The sequence below is a fragment of the Manihot esculenta genome, chromosome 14 (assembly GCF_001659605.2).
Source record: "Manihot esculenta cultivar AM560-2 chromosome 14, M.esculenta_v8, whole genome shotgun sequence".
Lineage (NCBI taxonomy): Eukaryota > Viridiplantae > Streptophyta > Magnoliopsida > Malpighiales > Euphorbiaceae > Manihot > Manihot esculenta.
The window spans coordinates 5,475,855-5,496,342 of record NC_035174.2 but is presented as its reverse complement, the minus strand read 5'-3'; the positions used below and the strand labels follow the sequence as shown (position 1 = coordinate 5,496,342).

At 34.4% G+C, this 20,488-nt stretch overlaps 3 protein-coding genes across 6 annotated transcripts; 2 read left to right on the top strand and 1 right to left on the bottom strand.

The window, feature by feature from the left end:
- Positions 1-3,187: 3,187 nt before the first annotated feature.
- On the bottom strand, positions 3,188-5,391 carry LOC110631042 (probable inactive poly [ADP-ribose] polymerase SRO5). Its single transcript, XM_021778745.2, has 4 exons — positions 4,379-5,391; positions 4,032-4,273; positions 3,819-3,955; positions 3,188-3,723 (listed from the first exon to the last, which is right to left on the bottom strand). The coding sequence occupies exons 1-4, from the start codon at positions 4,945-4,947 to the stop codon at positions 3,556-3,558; spliced, it is 1,116 nt and encodes a 371-aa protein (XP_021634437.1). The 5' UTR covers positions 4,948-5,391; the 3' UTR covers positions 3,188-3,555.
- Positions 5,392-14,834: 9,443 nt separating this feature from the next.
- LOC110631059 (dof zinc finger protein DOF5.6) lies at positions 14,835-16,992 on the top strand. Of its 2 annotated transcripts, XM_043950162.1 has the most exons (3): positions 14,835-15,123; positions 15,256-15,456; positions 15,731-16,992. In XM_043950162.1, the coding sequence occupies exon 3, from the start codon at positions 15,755-15,757 to the stop codon at positions 16,628-16,630; it is 876 nt and encodes a 291-aa protein (XP_043806097.1). In that variant the 5' UTR covers positions 14,835-15,123; positions 15,256-15,456; positions 15,731-15,754; the 3' UTR covers positions 16,631-16,992. The 2 variants fall into 2 exon arrangements, with proteins under 2 accessions (XP_043806097.1, XP_021634460.1); XM_021778768.2 differs by lacking the exon at positions 15,256-15,456 and having other exon boundaries at positions 14,838-15,123.
- Positions 16,993-17,257: 265 nt separating this feature from the next.
- Positions 17,258-19,403, top strand: LOC110631114 (50S ribosomal protein L7/L12). Of its 3 annotated transcripts, none has more exons than XM_021778833.1 (2): positions 17,258-17,437; positions 18,712-19,403. In XM_021778833.1, the coding sequence occupies exons 1-2, from the start codon at positions 17,399-17,401 to the stop codon at positions 19,204-19,206; spliced, it is 534 nt and encodes a 177-aa protein (XP_021634525.1). In that variant the 5' UTR covers positions 17,258-17,398; the 3' UTR covers positions 19,207-19,403. The 3 variants fall into 3 exon arrangements, with proteins under 3 accessions (XP_021634525.1, XP_021634523.1, XP_021634524.1); XM_021778831.2 differs by having other exon boundaries at positions 17,289-17,437; positions 18,458-19,403; XM_021778832.2 differs by lacking the exon at positions 17,258-17,437 and adding an exon at positions 17,469-17,604 and having other exon boundaries at positions 18,458-19,403.
- The last annotated feature ends 1,085 nt before the right edge of the window (positions 19,404-20,488 follow it).

Genomic DNA, 20,488 nt, shown 5'->3' with positions numbered 1-20,488 from the left:
GCATAAATATATATATATATATATATGGTAGACAGAGAGGCTTGAGTGGTCTGTGAGCGTGGAAGGTGGGATCCATCAATGTCAATATTAAGATTTTTATTATTAATCAAGTATATTAATACAGATAATCAAGTAATTTAAACCACTAATCTATCGTATTAAATATTATCACCATTTCTTTAACGACAAGAGTATCACGGAAAAGAAAAAGGTTATTAGATTATTACAATGACAATGTGGAATTTTAAAAGGGTAATTTCAATTTCTTCTTACAAAGAAACTTCCTTGCCTTCAATCTCACGCAGCAGGAACTTAAATTCAGCTCACACGTGGAAGATAGAGTCCTGTTCACACGTGTCGTTGGTTTTCCACCTCTACATGTTTTTTAATAAATTTAATACAAACATCAAGATATTCAATTTTTATTTAGTTGATAAATTTATTTAAACTTTTAAGACTAAATTAAATTTAAACTTTAAAATCAACTGAACGAAAAATTAAAAATAGATTAAATTGATATTTTAATAAATATGAAGTGTATAATAAAAATCTTAATTATAGAAAGGGCGTGGGGAGAGTATTCGGTTTAAATTAAAAAAATTGATCGAATTGAATTAATTTAAAAATTCAGTTTGATTTTTTATTTAATTCGGTTCAGTTTTTAATTTCAGAAATTTTAATTATTTTAATTCAATTCGATTTTGATCATAAAAAAATTAAAAAAATCAAATCGAACTGATTATTCATAATAATATATTATTTTTAAAGAAATTAAATGATTAAAATATTTTAATTAAATTTTAAAATATTAAAAATAAAATATAAAAATAAAAAATTTATTAAAAATTAAAATCGATCAAACTAAATTAAATTGAACTAAATCAAATCAATTCGATTCGATTTTTAATTAAAATTAATTTAATTTAATTTTTATAAATATTAAAATTTTAATTTTTACTTTAATCGATTCAATTTGATTTCGAACTAAACGTACGCAAATCAAACCGAACTGACGGTACTAGGTGTGGTGGAAGGGATTTCCTGCTCCACAGGCAAGCTGCGCATTTAATTACTTTGAGCAATGACAGGACATCATCTGAAATTGGCCAAGCCACAAAGATGAAATGACCGACATGTGTTGCTTTGTAGGGTCAATAATATTCAATTTAAATAAAAATAAAAACTGGTGGAATTAATTTAATTTAATTTATTTTTAAAATATTCAAATTGATTTTAAATTTAAGAAGATTTAATTTATTTAGTAAAGGCATGAACGAATACATGCATTTACCATTGATTAGTTTATATATATATATAGAGTGATGCAATTGAGAACAAACTCCAAATTCCAAAATATGATTACTTTGGATTTTGTTACTAAAATTTAAATATATATAGGTAGCCAAACTTCCAACAAATCAAATTGACCGTTTCCCAGTTTAGCTCTTGCTTAATTAGTTAATTAATATTCTTCTCTATATAAATTGATTGGAGGCAAAGCAATCTTAAACATTGTGATCAATTCTAGAAGAGAATGACATCTCCATTGTTCTCCAATATTATTGTTTTAATTAAATTATTCATTTACCAAATTAATTCAATCACGATATTTAGATATATCAAGTTTATTGTTAATTAATTAATTGGGTTGATAAAAATATTTTATTTTTTAATTAATGTGATCAAACATAGAGCTAGTGTCATGCGTGCTAAAGTTCCATGATAAACTATGATATTTTAAACTTTAATTATGAAAAATGGTATTAGAAAATTAAAAATCTCAATTAGAAATTAAAACAAGGATGACGATTAACAGCTGGATTGTCATTATGCTGGTTTTAGGTGGTGTCGTTTCTTGTTATATTATCAAACACCAAATGAATTAATCATACACAATAAATAAAATATTACAACCTTAAAATTATCATCCCACCAATATCAAACGTAGAGCATTGTCCAATAAAACTAAAGAAATTGAAATTACCAATAAATATAATATAATATAATATTAATTAATTAAATATATGTGTGATTGAAGGATGAAGTGTTGAGTGATAGAGAGGATATGGAGAAGCTAATTACCAAACAATAGGATATAAGACTTTGAGTGGAAGTCACTGCAGGCGTTGCTCAACTTCATCATTTTGTCTGTTATTCTGTATTTACTCTTAATTTGCTGAATTCATTGTACAAATAAACAAAATTTTGGTACGAAAATTTTAAATTTCTTAATTAAGATCAAATAAGGGTGAAGGGTTGATGGGATTTTAATTATTAGACATATATAAATAATATTAAATTATATATATATAAAAAGAAAATTAGGGACTTTGTGCTGTATGTAATTAATAATTATAAACGAACAGAAAAAGAAAAGAAGCTTCTATATTTGAGGAGACTTACTGTGGAATGATTCTGCCATACGTGGACCATATTTCAAGTGTCAACAGCAACTAGGATGAGTATTCGGTTTGGCTTATTGAGAAAATACAAGGGATCATTAAAAAGAAATATTTTTACTTTTCCAAATTCTAGAAGTATTAATGATAATAATAAAGCTCAAATGCATAATCATTTCTTCAGCTTCAAGACTTCTCTTGCACCCTAAATTCCATAAACCCTTTTTGAATTATCAATCTCCATTTCTCCCATTTTAGACTATTCTTGAACTACTATTAAAAGAAGGAAAAAAGGATCAACTCTGTTCGTACAAGTTTCCTTTCAATGTGGAATCACAAAAGAATTAGGTTGAAAGCCATCTATGATATAACCATGTTGTGGACCATATCTCTGGAAACATATCACCCCCAATTCAAAAAGCTGAGAAGCCCAACATGATTATTGGAATTACTGTTCATGGACTTCACCAAGTCTGGACAGGCCAAAACAGAAGGGATTTGAGCTTCATTTCCTAAGAATGCTCCACAGCCCAGTGATTTCCACTGCTGCCCAATCTCCATCGAAGAAAGTTGCCAGGATATACAAAGCTCAAAATCAGAGCGCAAGCCCAATTGGAGATATGCTCGCAAAATGTTGAGATCATTCAGGTCCATTTTAAGAGGAAAACTGCTGGATTCATAATCTCATTTTATTACTGCTGTTGAGCAGCCTGGTTTCTTGTTTTCAGCGTGTACAAATGTGTGCAGCGATACAGTTTGCATTCATCAAATTTTTATTGCAAGAAATGTTAGGTTCCAATACCTGACGAATCTCATCAATAATTTAGTAAATCACATACTGTATTTTCATACATTCTATTAATCCAGATAAATATTATTTTATAATTTATATTGCGGACAATAACATTTCAAATTGCACAAAAACAAAGTGATCTACAGAAGGAGAAGAAAAAAGAGATGAAATCCACCAGATCCCTAAAACTAGCCCTCGCATCTGCTGGATCCTAACTTTCTGTTTCGTTTTGGATTATCTGTCAGTTTATGTCAGATTTCATCAGCTTTCTCATCCCCCTTCCAGATGTCAACTTGCAACACCAACTGCTACTTCATTCATGCATATTCGAGTCAATTATGCTGTTTCTGCTCCCATAATCATTCATATCATCTCACCTGCAATTCGAACCTTTCTTTGCTTCCAATTGCTTGGTCTTTCACCTCCAATTCCACCCTTACTTCTAAAGGATTTGATTACAGCAATCAACAACTTGTCCCCTACGATTAGTCTCACTCGCTGTATTAGTTCTTGCCTTGAAATTTTCTTTTCCTGAAAGCAAATTTCAATATAAGAGATCATACTGAATTATTATGATTTTCCTCTAATATTTTTTTCCCAGAAACAATTGCAACTTAATTACTTACTCTGTGATCTTTATGGTAGTTGGCAACTACACCAACAGTAGTGGGAGGCAAGAACTTCGAAAGTGCAGTAATAAGATCTGGAAAAGGCATCCATGGTGAAGTTGGTACTCTTCCAGATTCTCGATTCCTAAAGAACCCTGCATCAAAAAACTATCATCATACAGCAATCAAAGCTAAATTCTTTATCAAACAACAAAATGTTCAATTGTCTACCTTTCAAACAACAAGGAGCCTTGAAACTAACGACATACTCGGGCAAAATATGAGTGTTCATGCGGTTACTCCACACAATATACTTCTTGGGAGATGACAAATTGTCTATCCCCGAATCAAACTCCTCAGAACTCGGATGGCACTGCTCAGAACCAGGAGCCACTACCTCCGTGGCACCCAGTATAACACGGCACAGTAACAAACGTCGTAGACCATCCTCATCAACCCTCAAATTCTTCACACTGCCAATAACAGAAAACAAGAGATCTTCAGGACTCATTGCAATGCTACGTATGAGTAAATAAAGGACAAGGTGAAATAAAAATCAAGGGAGAAAATTTGCTTACGTTTCAAGAGGAGAATCATCGGGAGAAAGATAGATGCCACAGCCATATAATCCATTATTGTCGTTGATCTGGCGGCCGAAACCATTCTTCATGATGTTGCATGTCTCATCTACTGTAGCGCCAAACCAAGCATACTTCACGTTGGCACTGCCACGGCACTTCTCAGTTGCTTTTGTGAAAATTAGAAACGATTGCATCCTCGCTTGTTCAATAATGCTAGAGTACCTGTTCTTGTGAACAGTGACGACTGTGGTTTCGTTGCCAAGTGAACCCAAAGCCGAAAGGAACTTTTGTTTGATAATATCGTGGATCCTGTCTCCCTCGAAAAGTCGAACCAATTCGTCGCAGAATCCCGGAAACTGGCCAGAATTGGCCCCAGAACTGCCACTTTCTGAATCCGAAAGGATCAACTCTTGATCATGGACGGATTCTACACCCGAACTTAAGCTGTCAGTTTGTTCGTCAGCGTTATCTAATGAATGTTTTGGTAATTTGGCAGAAGGTAACTCCATAGATAAAGTATGCGCGATCCCATTAGTATTCCCCAATTGAATCGACGAGCGCTCCATAATAAATAAATAAATCCTTAAAGCTGATTGAAACCTTGAGCAATATGAAACTTGCAATCTAAAAGTTCAAGGAGACAACTTTACAGACAAACAAAATTTCCCATAAGCAAAGAAAAAGTGAAAAACTTGAACAACAAAGAATTGGATTGATAGGAAAATCGAATGTAAAAGTGAAAAGGAAAAGAATACATATAGAAATAGAATAAAATGAAATTCAATACTATACAGACAAAGATGAACTACAGAAATACTAGAGAAAAAGAAGGCAAAAAAACGAGACAAAAAGGAAATTTGGAATTCAGAGAATTGAAGAGAAGATGCAAAAAGGGTTCTGAAGAAATCGTTTGGGATTGACGGTGAAGTATTTGAATGGGGGAGGAAGCGTTGAGATTGCTTGGAGAAGACGAAGAGAAAGGAGGTCGGCAAGTCGAAAATTTAACGGAACCGCCTTTTTTTTTTTTTTTTTTTTTTGCCCTTTTTAATTAATATTGTTTTAAATGTTCGGTTTTCGTTTGGCGGTGCGGCGCTAATAGTTTTTAGGCCCACCGTTTCAGCTAGGGCCTGGGGGTGGCTTCGTTAAACTTTTTTTTGTTTTTTCTTTGAAACATTAATCGATCTGCAACAAAATTTATAAATAAATTAAATACAACTCCCTTAAATTCAATTTAATATTAACGAAATAATGTAAAATTTATAAATTTAAATAAATAAATATATGATTGTATATTGTTAATAAAAAGTTATAGGTTAATAATAGCATATATCTACATAAATTTGAATGCGAAATAGGAGACATGCAAAAATAGAAAACCTGCTGCTTGGCTAACTTGTGGACTACTCAAGTTTGGAAAGCCCACAGGCACAGCTACAAAATGTCTGAGCAGCTACCCATGTATGTATTAACAATTCAATTCAATGGTTAATGTTAGATGTTTAATATTAATTATGATGAAATTTATATAGAATTTTTATAATAAAAACAAAATTTTCTTTCATCACGGGTTGGATATCCAATTTTATCACCAAAATAATAAATCTCCATTACTCTTAAAATTATGCCAGAAAAAGAAAATCTTTTTCCAAAACTAGTGTAATAATAATAGCAAAAATGTGGTGGTGAGTGGTGGAGGTGCATTAGCTTTTGCCTTGCAGACAAAGGCAGAGAAATTAACTTCCCTAGTCTTCAAATAACGCACGTCTTTAATAACAACTAATTACAATTTAGACCATAGTATTTAATAACAGATAATCTATGTGGATATTTACATTTATGTAAATGTATCACTCTATTCTATATATGATTTATTTATAATATACGAATAATATATACAGTTATATAGTTTTAATATCTTAAAATACTTAAATATTAAGTTTGATTTTATTTAAAATAGATTGATTCGTTTGAATTTTAATATTTTAGTATATTAAATAAGAATCGGAGAATAATGAGAGAAAAATTGAATTTAAACTCTATATTCTAAAATTAAAAGAGTTATGGGTGTAATCAAATTCACAAAAAGATAAGAATGTAGAGTTATTCTTAAACTCTAATTTTCATATATACTCTGTTATGGACTAGCATAATGTATTTGACGAAAAAAAATCAAAATCTAGTTTCAAATATGAGACACAAACAGATAACTCCCATCTGCCAAAATATATCAAATTCGATTTTGATTTTGGCTACTTGATCAGTCCAAATTTAGATTATTTTATTATGATGTTATTGATGTTAATTTACACTTTTTCTCTCTAATTTCGTAATTTTGATGTTATTCTACAGAAAATGGTGTAAAGAGGTAATTTAGAGAAAATGTCCTTAAAACTGTCTAAAATGGAATAAAGGAACAAGCATGTCAAGTTGCAACTTGAGAGGAGACAAACAAGGAAAGTAATTCAAATTTCAAATCTCCAAAAGCATTCAAAATTCAAGATTCAGTTTATTAAGGAAAGTGCTAAATAAGGAAAGTGGCAAATAAGGAAAGTGCAGATAACAGAGCAATTTGAAATTCAAATTTCAAATCTTCAAGAATCCATTTCCTTACTGAGGAAGCCAAATCTCAAGAAGACGCACATTCAAAATTTGAAATTCAAAATTCAGCTTGTTAAGGAAGCCAAAGAAGACATACTTGCCCCACAAGTCTTGCACATTCAAAATTCAAAATTCAAAAGGAGGCTTCAGCTCATTAATGCACATTTGGGCGGCAGGGACAGCAACTTGGGCAGCAAGGAAGAGCTATGGCAACACTTGAAAGCTATGTAAGGAGCACTATAAAGCCAGCCGCACCTCTCTCTCGACTCTTCTCCCTCTCTTCTCTTCAGATTCGACGCAAGACACCTCTCCAAGGCTTCGGCCACCTCTTCTCTTTATTCCTTTCTTTATTTTCTTGTTTTGTTTCACTCATGAGTGGCTGAAACCTTTATTTCTAGTTGAAAATTGGTTGATACTTTAGTTGTTTTATGGATTGGGAGATCTGAACACACATGGTTTAACTTTTGTTTTTCAATATTCATGCAATTTCATGCTTAATTCCATTGTTGCTTTGTTATTTTGATCAATATGGCCAATTGATTCTTGATTACAAGGTAATAATTAATTAGTTTGAATAGTTTTAAGTCCGTAATTGCTTAGATTGTTCAAACACAAGTAACTCTTAGTGTAAAAACTAAGAAAATTGCATGATCTAATACCATGCGTTTGGGTAGCTAGAATTAAGTCTCTCTATTTCTTAATACAATTGACAGTTGTTAGATGCCTAAGGCCCAAGGACGTTCCTTAGCAACTTGTTGATTAGTGATTGATTAGAGGACGTTCCCTAATTAATTTATGCTTATAAAGGAGGGATATGGTGGTTAGAAGCGTCTTCCATTTTCATAACTAATTTATTGAATTAAACAAAGGAACCTAAATATCAATGATTAATCCTAACAACCGAAGTGGATCCAATTCTTCAACTAGAACTTTTCTCATAATTGAATCTCTTTACTTTTATTATTCGTTTTACTTTATTGCTTTCATCATTAGTTTAATTGAAACAATCTCAAACACTCCCCTTTTTACTTTACTTGTAGTTTATTTTTATTTTACTTTCAGTTTGTTTACTTGGTCTTGTTAAGGAAAATAGATAAGTATCAATTCCATGTGGATTCGATCCTTTTACCGCTATCTGCAGTTGTAAAATTTTTGATAACTGAAAGGGTTATTTTTAACCGGTTTCAACAACCGCACAATCACTACTAGTATTTAGGTAGAGTTAGAATTCTTAGTAGTATATAAAGATGATATTTTAATGTACAGATACATCTTTCATCTCTCATTCTGAATTAGCTTTAGAAGACCGAAAACACTCCTCTACTTGTGGTGATTCAATTATAAATATGTGTGACTAAGAATTTTTTTTTTTCAATTTCAGTTTAATTAGTTGTGATATTTATGTGATTCTATTATTTTTTTAAAATTTCTTGATATTTATATTGTTTTCATGTCTATTGCTTATTATTATTATTATTATGTTGGGTGTTGTATTAAGACACATGATGATATGTTATTATTCAGGTTAATTAAATCTATAATTGTTTAAATTTTCAATTGATAGGATGATATATTGCTATCAAACTAAAATTATTTTTTTGACATAATAGTTTTCATTTTCTCTTTTAAATTTAACTTCTTATTTTTTGAATTAATTTTATTTATTTTTTAGTTTTTATATTAAAATATTCTCCATTTTATTTTCTTATTATTATTTTTTTATTCATTCAATAGAAATTAATTCACTTATTAATTTCTATGGAATTAGATTTCCATCTTCTGATCGTTACTTATGATTTCTGTACGGTGGAGATATTTTTCATATATGATTCAATCAATTTTCAGAATATGCAGACCTTTTTGACAGATTTATAGCATCATTTAGAGGGTATCTATTATGGAATTAGATGCAAAAAGATATCTGTTTTGATTTTTTAATAATGTTGATTTTGAAAATATAGTGAATGGGCCCTTGGTTGTACAATTGATTCCTCCTTATTTGGAAGAAGATACAAGTCAATAGACAAAGATTTGGATGAAACCTGGAAGAGTCATGTATCTGATGTTTTTGTGGTTGGCTTTTCTTCAAATTTTATTGATTCGGTTGTTTCGGAAGGTAATATTCAATGGAAGTTTACTAGTTATTATGGGTTTCCGGAATCGCAATAACAATATCAGTATTGGAACATTATTCGAACTTTATCTCGTAGAAACTCTCTTCCGTGGTTTTATTTGGGAGATTTTAATGATTTATACTCGAGAGAGAGAAAGAAAGAGGAGCATTTTTGCCAAATTATTTTGTGCAGGGGTTTAGACAGACACTTGAGAAATATTTTTGTCAAATTATTTTATGCAGGGGTTTGATTTTGAATGATTGTAAATCTTTATTAGACTCTAGAACTGATATTTCTGTTAGATGGATTCGTCGTAATGCTACTACTTATACTTTAACTAGAAAATCTATTAGGCATGATCATCTCTCTGTTTGGAATGAAAATCCTCTTTGTTTAATGAAATTTTATTAATACAATCCGTAGTTTTGCTTTAAAAAAAAAATCTTTATGGAATCAATATGCTTACCGTTATTATAAATTATTATGATGCCATAAATAGATTGAAGCTCAACATCCCAAATAATTGAGAAACCATAGTGGTTTTCTTCATAGCCATTTACACATGTATATTTCTTGGTGTTTACTCTAGCAAGTTGCACTGCCCCAAGTTGTGAAAACAGATAAAGAAGGAAGAAGCAAATTGGCATGTGACTCATGTCAAAGACTGAAATGTTAGGTAAGAATAAGGAAAATACAACTCTTGCTATATTCAGCTTTTTCACATGCCCTGACCTACAACATGATCATAAGCCCTGTAACACGGCCTCAAATATGGAATATTGCCTCAAGTATATATTCTTCTAGCAGAGCATGCAGATGCCAGTACTTTTTTTTTTTTTTTGAAAAAAAGAAGTCCCTGAGATTCATAAAATTACAGCAATCATCGAGCCCCAAAGGAACCACCAAAACCCAGCCCATTAGCATCTCGTATGAGCTGTTGGACCTACAATGATGCAGTGGGTTTCGCCCTCCAATTTTCTTGAGCTGGTTTTATGCAATGATGCATTATTTGATTCAATGTTGTCCAAGAGTCTGCCACTTCCAACCATTGCCGCTTATGTTTCTTAGTTCCCCAATCTTGATTCTTCTGTTCTGGTCCCTAAAGTTTGATTCTTATTGTTGGGCGTAGGAGCTTATGGAGCTGCATGTTGTGTTGGATATGGTAGCCTCTTCTTAGTTTTTGGAATCATCGTACATGACACACGGTGTGGAGGACGCCTTCTTTTTTGCTTTTCTCGTCGTAGTCTTCTTAGCCTTATTGGGCTTTCTAATGAAATTTATACTGCTTTACTCTAATGAAATTTGGACTTTTTTTCTAACCAAGCCGAAAAGGAAGCTGAATCCCACGCCCATGCAATAAAACAGACCTTTGCTACTAATCGCACAGACGATAAAGAGTGGGCCGCTTAATTCAAATTAATCGGTCTATTTTATAGCCGTTGGACCTTTCAGAGCCCCAATGAACCACCAACAGATGTACAGGAATAGTTTGGATTTTAGCCACGGTTACTGAACTTATTGACTCGGTCTGAGAAAACAGTTGAGCGATTATTCTTTTCAAGGAACAACTTAACCTTTTTTTGTAAGAAAAAAAAAATTCACCTATTGAATATTTTAAATAAGTTGCAAATAAAATAATATTAAAAAAACCCAATTCACTAATTACACTTAAAATTTCTCCATTAAGGAATTGATCCTAACACTTGAAATCGTTATATATACATTGCATTAAGCGGGCTATTTGATCTCAATTTGAAGTATGCATTTCATCTTCGTCAAACCCCAGAGAGTCAGTCAAGTAAGGACAAAGAGTTCCCGGCAGAAACCTTAATCCATATAAAACAAGAAACAGAGACAACATACATATGGGTTTAGATGTGCAATACTTTTGGTTCATATATATACAAAAGAAAGGACAAACACACACACAATTGCATGCAAGAGGGACTATACGTATCAAATCCTCAAGAAACGTGACTCTTTTACCGCTGGAAAGCCAAACCACTATCCAAAGGGTATATTGTAGGGCAGGACACTGTCATTCCTCACTCTTATTTTTGTCTGTATTGATGTTTACTAGCATCCGGATCAATACTGTGGGCCTGCATCATGACCAATATATCTCTTCCAAGGTAGCTAATGTTGTGCATGAATTAAATTAAACACAACGTTCAGAAAATGTTCGGACCTTAATAATATAGATGGTTGAATAGGTTAGTGTGAAACCACCAATTGAAGTTTGTGCGAAACCATACGCTTTTGCTGTCTAATATTATTCATTAGGACCACGAGTGAAATTGACTTGTGATCCCATTTTGTACAATAGCGACAGCCGCTCCACTACCAATTTAAATACATATTTTTCATTCCGTCAAATCTTGCACAATAGTCTTCATATTTGATTACGGTTACTGGGGTTTCGTTCACACTTTAATTCGTTTAGGAAAACATAGGGTACGAAAATTGTCTATTCATATGTATTAATTTTTTTTACAAAATAAATTTTCTTTTTTTTAAAAAAAAATTTTAACTACAATTTAAAAAATAATTTAATTGTTTGTTACAAGTACTAAGCAGGCCTTAATATAAGTCGTTATTAAAAGTTAAGAAAAAATAAAATAAAATCTACTCAAATAAAGATTATGAAAAACATGTGTGAAAACCAAAAGGAACTCAGACGGGACAGGGCATATATACAAAACATCAAGTGAAGACCAAGGTGAAAAACGCAGTAACAGACGAGAAATGGATAGCACGGTCGGCTTCTGTACCAAGTGTAGGACCCAACGATGCCTTCTTTTTTTTTTTTTTTTTTTTTTTTTTTTAATATAGTAAAAACAAAAAACAGTAACCATATTCCAGCTCCTGATCAGATAGAGATTATTTGAAAAAAAAAAAAAGAAAAAAAAAATCCTGTCCACCCACACCATTAATTCGTGCATCACAATTTCGGTGTGAGAATGAGAATATCTGTGGCTTCAGATTTGCCTACGTATATATTAGTATAGATATAGTAACTTTCTTCCGCCGCAGCCATGCTGGAAGTTGTCGCGCATGCTCTTTTAGACACTCATTTATTTACAGCCTCAATGGTTGAAAACTTGGAATTTGAAGTTGGCTGATTCTGAGATTCAGATTCTCCTCTATTACACACTTAATAGAAAAAATTATACATGATAAAATTAGATTTGCAAAAGATTTCATCGTCCATGTGACTGTTTAAAAGAAAAAATATATATATATTAAAAAGCCATATTGGCACAAGATCAACGACATGGCCTATAATTTACACGTAATCTTTCACATGCTCTGAGGATGGATCCGACAACTATACGATATTGTTTACTATAATTTCATTCCCGAACCAAAGATACGCAACCATGCTAAGCTGGATATTGTCTACTGTCTTTGACATTCACTTTGTTGTAGTTCCTTTTTTTTAAACTGTAATTAACACAGAGACGTTAGACTAATTAATTATTATACAGTTTTAGATCGTAGGGTGAAAATGTGACTAATGTATGAAGAGCTATAGATTAGCGGCATGAGAATGAGAACTTTCCGGGGGGAAATTATTTGATTGGCTGATCAATATTGTAATCCAAAATCAGATCGGACCTATGTCTAGTTTGATGTCATGATTGCTATACATGTGCGTAGAAAACTTTTGGGGATCATAGGAAACTCAAAGGTGGGGGCCATTTGCTTGCTAGGCTCAAATGACTCGGATTGACTGCACACTCTACGAGGTCCAATTGTTTGACCACGGTGATGATGACGAGGACCACACCAATTACCTTACCGCTGTATCTGATGATCTGAGAGCATATATGCTCCATTTGAAACCGTTTCATTCTGCGCTTAAAGGCCGTGTGATAGTTTGAAATTTGAAATGACCTTTGAGCCTCGACGTTGGATAGATGTTCAATGTTCGATCTCCTTTCTTCTTACTTGCCTTGTGTATGTGGTAAGATTTTTTTTTTTTTGAGAAAAAAACCCTTTTGTACACTTTTATTTCTGCTGATTAAAAAGATGAGAAAATGTCAAATTTTTATTAAAAGAATTCTGTCGCAGACTGCATGCAGAACCAAAAACTGAAATAAAACGTCTGATACGATTCAAAAAGGAAATAAAAAAATGTTGCCTGAGCCTATAATAAATCAACCATACTGAGTGAAATGCCATTCCACTGCGTTACACAAGGTGTCGTATGGATGAAGTAAAATATCTTCTAGGTGTTTGACATGAAGTCTGTCCTTTTCTTACCGCCAGGCAATTAAGATAAGAGATCAATGTTGGGATACCAATCCATTATTATAGCTATCTGGGTTGGCAAATGTTTCTTAGCTAGGCAGCAAGTAACTGGTAGCAAAAATAAATTCCATGTTGAAGTATTCTCTTCTTTAGCTTGGAAAGCAACGTAAAGTTGTATTCACATTCTGCTTTTGCTAATCACCAAATGATTAGGCCGTAACTCTTAAAAACCCAATGCATGTATTTGCCAACTGCAAAAAATATGATTGGAGTGATGATTTAAGATATTATTCAATCTGTTCCTAAAAAGAAAGAAATGATGATTACTGGTGCTGATGAGATCGATGGTCTTATCTGCCCCTTTATAATAATATAGTTACAAGTCCTCGCAAGCAGGAGTAAGTGTCAGGTGAGTAGCGGGGAACGTGGGCGCAGAATCGCTTTATTCACCTGACAGTTTGTGCTTTGGGCCCTCTTCCTTGGAGTGTATTCTTCACGCTAGCTATTTATGTCACTCTTGCCATTGCCTTTGCCTGCCCTGCTTAATGTCACCATCTTTCTTTGGTCTTGTTTCCCTCTTCCTTTTTTTATTTTTATCTGAAAGCCAATAACAGCCACCCTGGCCAGGGAGTTCTTATTTGAATATAAACTTTACCCACGCATTATTTGAAATGCTGAGTAATTATTTTCTAAAAAAAAAGAGAGAAGGATATATTCCGATTGCCTTCTTAAAGTGATGAATGATGATTATGTGTTTGAGTTCTTAGAGAGAACCCATATTGCTAAGTTATCTAAGCCAGAGTGATGAGAAACTTAAGTTACAATTACGATACATCCGTTAATGGGAAATTCTTGTGTATCCTCTGTTAATCAGTAACGTAGTAGCCAATTATAATTACTAAGAAAAATTATGAAATTAACATCTGTAAATGGATTAACTCGGTCATCCACTTGGCACGAAAAAAAGCATTAGAAAACTGCAGACGTGGAGCAAGTTGGGGAAAGTAAATAGAGGAAAGTGGCACGTGAGAAGCGCATGGGGAGGGGGGGGGGGGAATCGATCCTTTGCTTGTAGGAGGAGAGCGAGTGGGTCCACTGGTTAGGGCCCGCAAGTGGAGTGCTCTTTCGGTATGCTTTCTTTATCGAAAACCCCGAAAAAAATTATATTCTCTCACTCTCAGCTTCTGTCACGTCAAACACGGACCTTCATTGTAGTGACGACCAAGCCGCGACATCTGACGTATTCTTGCTCTCAAATCAACGGCTCACCTTATTCCAACTCAGTTACCACGACAACCTCCGGGCCGTCGATTTTGAGACCGGAGATTTAGTCTACAATGAGGTGTGGGTGGGGCCTTTATCATCACATTGGATGGACAGAGTAGGGGCCCACGAATGTTAAGCCCACCGACTGTGTATGGACCTAAGCAGCAGAGTAGGAGCATAGCCTGGTTGCTACCTTTTTCTTCCTTCTTAATCACAGCCCACGCCCCTCCTCCACCCCCTACATGACAATTAATTCACTCTCATTTGCTTCTGTACTCTCTTCTTCTCTGTCACAATTCACTTGTTGTCTTCCTTTATCTCTACCTCTCCCTTTCATCTCTTGCATGGCACCCAATATGAAGTAGAGTGTGCTTGAAGGCAAGTCTCGGTGAATTGGTTGCTATATATATAAACCAACCACCAAAGTATATCTTGTTTTTTTGTTCTTTACTTGGTTTTATGGGTCTTACTTCACTTCAAGTTTGCATGGATTCCACTGATTGGCTGCAGGTAAGCTCTGCATTTCGATATAATTAGTTCGACACTCTCTGGCTAGCTATTTCATTTTAGATTAAGTGTGAGGTTTGCAAGTTCAAATGCCATGGCCCAGGAGTGACATTTTACCACAATTTGGTTTTCTAGCCGTAATTGGTGAGGCAAATGGAAGTAATGGCATGAAATTATATGCTGTTTTGGAGTGGAAACCTACAAGGGAACATATGGGTAGTCCTATATGTTTTGCATTTAGTGTAGTCACATTGATGTCATGATGGTTTGAAGCAGCGAAATGGCTGTGCACTTTAATGCAGAAGAGATATGTGAAGCTTTAGACTCGATCATCTGGTAGGTTTTCACAAATTTGGTAACCAGATGTATATTATTTTTGAAAGGTTCTTTGGCTTTCTCTGGCATTTTAGTTTTAGACATTCCATAGTTAATGTGAAAGGAAGAAGGAATAATGTCTAGTCTTTATATTAATTATTACTGATATCTTTGAAAGGACAAAAATATATTGAATATTTATTTATTTATAATTTGCTGGCATTCGGCATTATTGAAATAACTGAGCAGAAATTCTGACACATTTCCCATCAACTTCTTGCTTTCCTGGTGTCAGGGCACGATACACGAGGAGTCTGGAATGGATTCTTCTTCACCTTCCGGGGATATGCTCACATGCTCAAGGCCCTTGATAGAGAGGAGGCTCAGACCCCAGCTTGACCAAGCTCTCAAGTGCCCAAGGTGTGACTCCACTCACACCAAATTTTGTTACTACAACAACTACAGCCTCTCTCAGCCAAGGTACTTCTGCAAGACTTGCAGAAGGTACTGGACCAAAGGTGGCACTTTAAGGAACATTCCTGTGGGTGGTGGGTGTAGAAAGAATAAGAAGGTGGCTAAAAAATCTAACGATCAAACCATTAATCAGAACCCTGGATCATCATCTTCTTCTTCCCATAATCCTACTGATTTGCATCTTTCATTTCCTGAGGTCCAACTTGCACACCTCAGTAACATACTTGCCACACATCAAGGGGCACTTGCAAACCCTACTTTCATGGAGACCAAGTATAATATTGGCATGCTTGAAAACCCTAGGCCTGTTGATTTTATGGAGAGCAAGTTGGAAGCTATAGTGGGCAGTTCCAGGAATTACGATTTTATGGGGAATGGCGAGATGGGTATGGTTAGTGGGCTCGGGGACATGAGTCATCAAGGATTAGCACCGAATTTTCATGGAATTTGCTCACCATTTGGGATATCCGTTGATGGGAATAATGGCACTTTCATGGAAACTTGCCAAAGGTTAATGCTTCCATATGATCATCAAGGAAACAATGATGAGCAAAACACAATTGATGTGAAGCCCAACACCAAGCTCCTGGCCCTTGAATGGCAAGACCAGGCCTGCACAGATGGTGGGAAGGATACATTTGGGTACCTAAATAATTTGGGATCATGGACTGGCATGATGAACGGCTATGGATCGTCGACCACAACCAATCCCTTGGTGTAATATCTAATCCCAATTCGCCTTTGATAGAAAGTGTAACTTTTTTTTTTTTTCTGTTGTCGTGCTTCTTTCTATTATAAGGTGGTGGTCTTGAAAAATTTTCGTGGAGTTGACATGCAGCAGCTACCAGCCAGCAGAAGGGAGTGTGTGAATGAAAACTTAATTAAAAAAGAGTCCAAAAATGACTGCCTTAGTATATTTGTGTTTGTGTTTATGTTCTGATATGGTTTCATCCTTTGCCTAATTTGGTGTCTTTCTTATAAGACATTCAAAGCTGTAGGATTTTGTTGTTATATGGAGGAATATATGGTAGTGCTTTTTTTAGCTTTAAGAATATATGTACGATTAACTCTTCTTTGTCTTCCTAAAATTCTCAGCTTGCCTTGTGGTCTCCACTGGAGGCCTGGTTTTGATAAAGGAATAATTTTTAGCTGCGCCTGTCTTAGGGGCCCATTGAAATTTTTGTACATACGCGAATGGGCATACACTGCATTAATAAAATTAATGATAATTAATTAAAATCATAATAAGTTTTATATTTAAAATCATCGTATTGCACATATACTAAATAATTCTTTTATTTTATAAGCTAAATTAATTATTGAGTTCTATTAATAAAAAAACCAGAACCTATATAAGTCTACAAAAGAAAAAAGAAGTAAGTATATGATTCATTTTTAAGTAAAGACATCACTGTTGGATCTCTCCAACCCCTCAGTATCCCGTCCACGCCATTCTATCAAAACTCAGTAGCTTAGGCCTTGGGGTTTAATGTTGCACGGACTTGGTGGGGTTTTGCCCCTACGATCGGTGAGTTTCTGGTGACATCTCCGGTTCCAACTTCTTGCTTGTAAAGCTCTTGAGATTTATCACTTTAATCTGAATACGTTGTCTGTGTTGCCATTGCGAAAGTCGGAGTCGCTGAAACGCATTTTGTTGACTACTTATAGAGCTTTCTGTTGATCTATTTCTGATGGGTATTTCTTATACAAGTTCTGTTTTTTCCACTTATACAAGCTGTTTGTTGAAATGCCTGTTCCGTAGCTTTTTTTTTAAGCTTCAATCTGCATGCGCTTGGTAGTTGTTTATGGAAGATAAGCTCATCCAATAGCTGGTAACTTGTGTTGCTTAGAATTAAGATATGTCATATTATTAAGATAAAAGCTATGATTTTCCAGCAATTCATTATTATGTTAATGAAACTTAAAAATTTGGAAGTAGTGTACCTCTATAAACTATATGTAATTAATTGTGATGGCTCCAGTTTTGTATTTTGTAGATCTCTTCATGTCGATGAATCAATCAATTGGTCAATGTGACATTTGGTAGCCCTTCCCCATAACATTTAGCGGCAATTGCTATTTGGTCCTGAGGTTTCTAGGAAATTCACTAGTTTATTTCTATAACTTTTAAGCCCAATTAAAAGGTCCCTTTTTTTTTCTTTTAAATGCAGCTAATTAGTCCTATTAATACATATCAACAAATTTTGACAGGCATTGGATAAACATCATAAAAGCTGATATTTTAATTAAACGACTGTAAAGTCCTCCATATTCCATGGACATAAATTATTTAGTTCTTTGAATAATGGAAATAATAATAAAATGATTAATTAGTTGCTTTTTAAGATGATGAGTAACCTTTTAATTGTGTCTAAGAATTATAAGAACGAACTGGTGAAATTCTTAAAAACTCCAGAACCTAATAGTAATTCTCCTCAACATTTATTGAGTATTTATGTTTGGGCGTCTTATCTGTTCAATGAAATCTTTCTATGTAAATAAGAAGAAATCTTTTTGTCTGATCAATGAATTTTACCCCTTTTTCCAGGTAAGAAAGTTGGCACCAGAATTCTTACAGCTCTATTTCTCATAAGAAACAGAAAAGAAGAGAGCATTTATTAAGTTGGGTTTGATGCTTTGAACTACTTACTTGAATCTGATAATATCTCCTCGGCCTTTGTTTTATGAGTTATTGTTTCGCTGATTCACGAAACAATGAAGTTTGTTGCACTTGTGAAGTCCATTCGTGCCCGTTCTACTCTCCATGAAGTAACTAATCCTTTACAGGTTCGATTTTTCCAGCATGATTTTGTTCCTAGAGATCCCAAGGCCAAGCCCATAAAGTATAAATATCCGGCGTTTTATGATCCATATGGCCCTAGGCCTCCACCTTCTGATAAAACCATTCAACTTGCTGAATGCATTGCTGCCTTAACCCCTGAGGAGCGACGTCAAATTGGCCCTACTCTACAATACAAGTTAATGCTTCCAAAACTTAAGCCAATTTCAACAGAAGGTATGGACTTGGGTCTCCAAGGTGCACCAGCTGCTGGAGCTACAAAGGTGGAGGAGAAGAAGGAGAAAACAGCATTTGATGTGAAGTTAGAGAAGTTTGATGCAGCAGCAAAAATCAAGGTGATTAAACAGGTGAGAGCTTTTACTAATTTGGGTTTGAAGGAGGCCAAAGACCTGGTTGAGAAGGTACCTGTTGTGCTTAAACAAGGCCTCACAAAAGAGGAAGCAAATGACGAAATTGAGAAGATAAAGGCTGCTGGAGGAGTTGCAGTTATGGAGTGATAGCTTGAGTTGGTTGTATTATTGGTTCTTGGTTCTGTTTTAATGGGTGCTATTGAATGGAATTCGACTGATACACCCATGGCATCACAATGTGAGATATGTTTGCTCAGATAAATTGCAATTTTTTATTATTGATATGATTCAATAATTAGTTTGACTTATTTGGCTACTAATGTGGAAAATTTATTTTCTGGTTATTGGTGGTGCCCTTGCTTTTAGCTTTTACACAGTTGCATGCATGGGGAAGCAAATCAAGCATGTACTTGTCTATTCACCAATAGCAATTATATTCCTATTGAAATAACAACTTCTACCATAATTCCTGCTGGCATGCTTTTGTTGATAAATGTTATTTTTAGATGGCAGCAGATGTACTAACACACAGGTTTCTCAGAGAATTGTGCCTAGTTGGTGTACGTTACACTTTAGCTTCAACTGAAACATGAACTCTCTTTCTCTCTATTTTCTTGCTTGTTAAGCGTTTTTGTTTATATATTGGTTGATATGTTGGTGACGGTGGCACTTATACAGCAAGACACAAAGTACTTGTTGGTGGTCTCAGGAAGGGTAATTGTTACATATATGTAGAGCTGGCAATAGGTCTTTCGATTGCACAAGGTCTTGCAAGTTCAGATTAGTTGATCAGAGATCGCTTGGCGTGTTCATTCTGGAAAAGTCCCGCAGCCACATTTTTCATCCTTTTTTATTCCTTGCAAAATGTATTCTTCAGTATTTCCTGTCCTTTGATGTAGCAAAGGAATTTTCTAGAGAAGGCCTTGAAATTATAGTGAAACAGGCTCATGGGGCACCCGTAAGCTTTGGTATTTTTGGTATTTATCGGCCTGTTTGATATGCTAAAGCTGAGTCTCCAACGCCAACGTACATTTTCAGTAGATACTTTCTTTAGATGCACCTCCAATGTTCTCCCCTCCATCGATTTTTTCCTGCCAAATGACATTATTTGAAGATGTCATGGCTCTTGGATCTGGTACTCGGCCTGGCTATCTTTAAAACATAAAAGGGCTAAAATTTGCTGGAAAAGATGTCCCCATAAATGGCTACTGAATGGGCGCCGCCTCCTTTTCTCCAAGGAGCTACACCTTAGGTTTTTTCTCTAGTTCACCAGTGGCCAGTGTGTGTGATTGTGTCTCAAGGGCAAAAGGTGCGAATTGCAATTGCTCATGAAAGTTCAATTGCTCGTGAGAAGGTTCGAGTTAAAATGCCTTCTAAAATTTTAGTGTTGGTTGCTGACCTTAAAGCTTAAAAGTTCTTCTGTTCCATG

Bases quoted from the DNA above. Each gene is read 5' to 3' on its own strand.
- LOC110631042 (XM_021778745.2), bottom strand. From the start codon at position 4,947: ATGGAGCGCTCGTCGATTCAATTGGGGAATACTAATGGGATCGCGCAT. The intron at 4,274-4,378 runs GTAAGCAAATTT...TGTTATTGGCAG, and splicing joins GATGATTCTCCTCTTGAAAC to TGTGAAGAATTTGAGGGTTG. The intron at 3,956-4,031 runs GTAGACAATTGA...TTTTTGATGCAG, and splicing joins GGCTCCTTGTTGTTTGAAAG to GGTTCTTTAGGAATCGAGAA.
- LOC110631059 (XM_021778768.2), top strand. From the start codon at position 15,073: ATGGGTCTTACTTCACTTCAAGTTTGCATGGATTCCACTGATTGGCTG. The intron at 15,124-15,730 runs GTAAGCTCTGCA...TCCTGGTGTCAG, and splicing joins ATTCCACTGATTGGCTGCAG to GGCACGATACACGAGGAGTC.
- LOC110631114 (XM_021778831.2), top strand. From the start codon at position 18,625: ATGAAGTTTGTTGCACTTGTGAAGTCCATTCGTGCCCGTTCTACTCTC.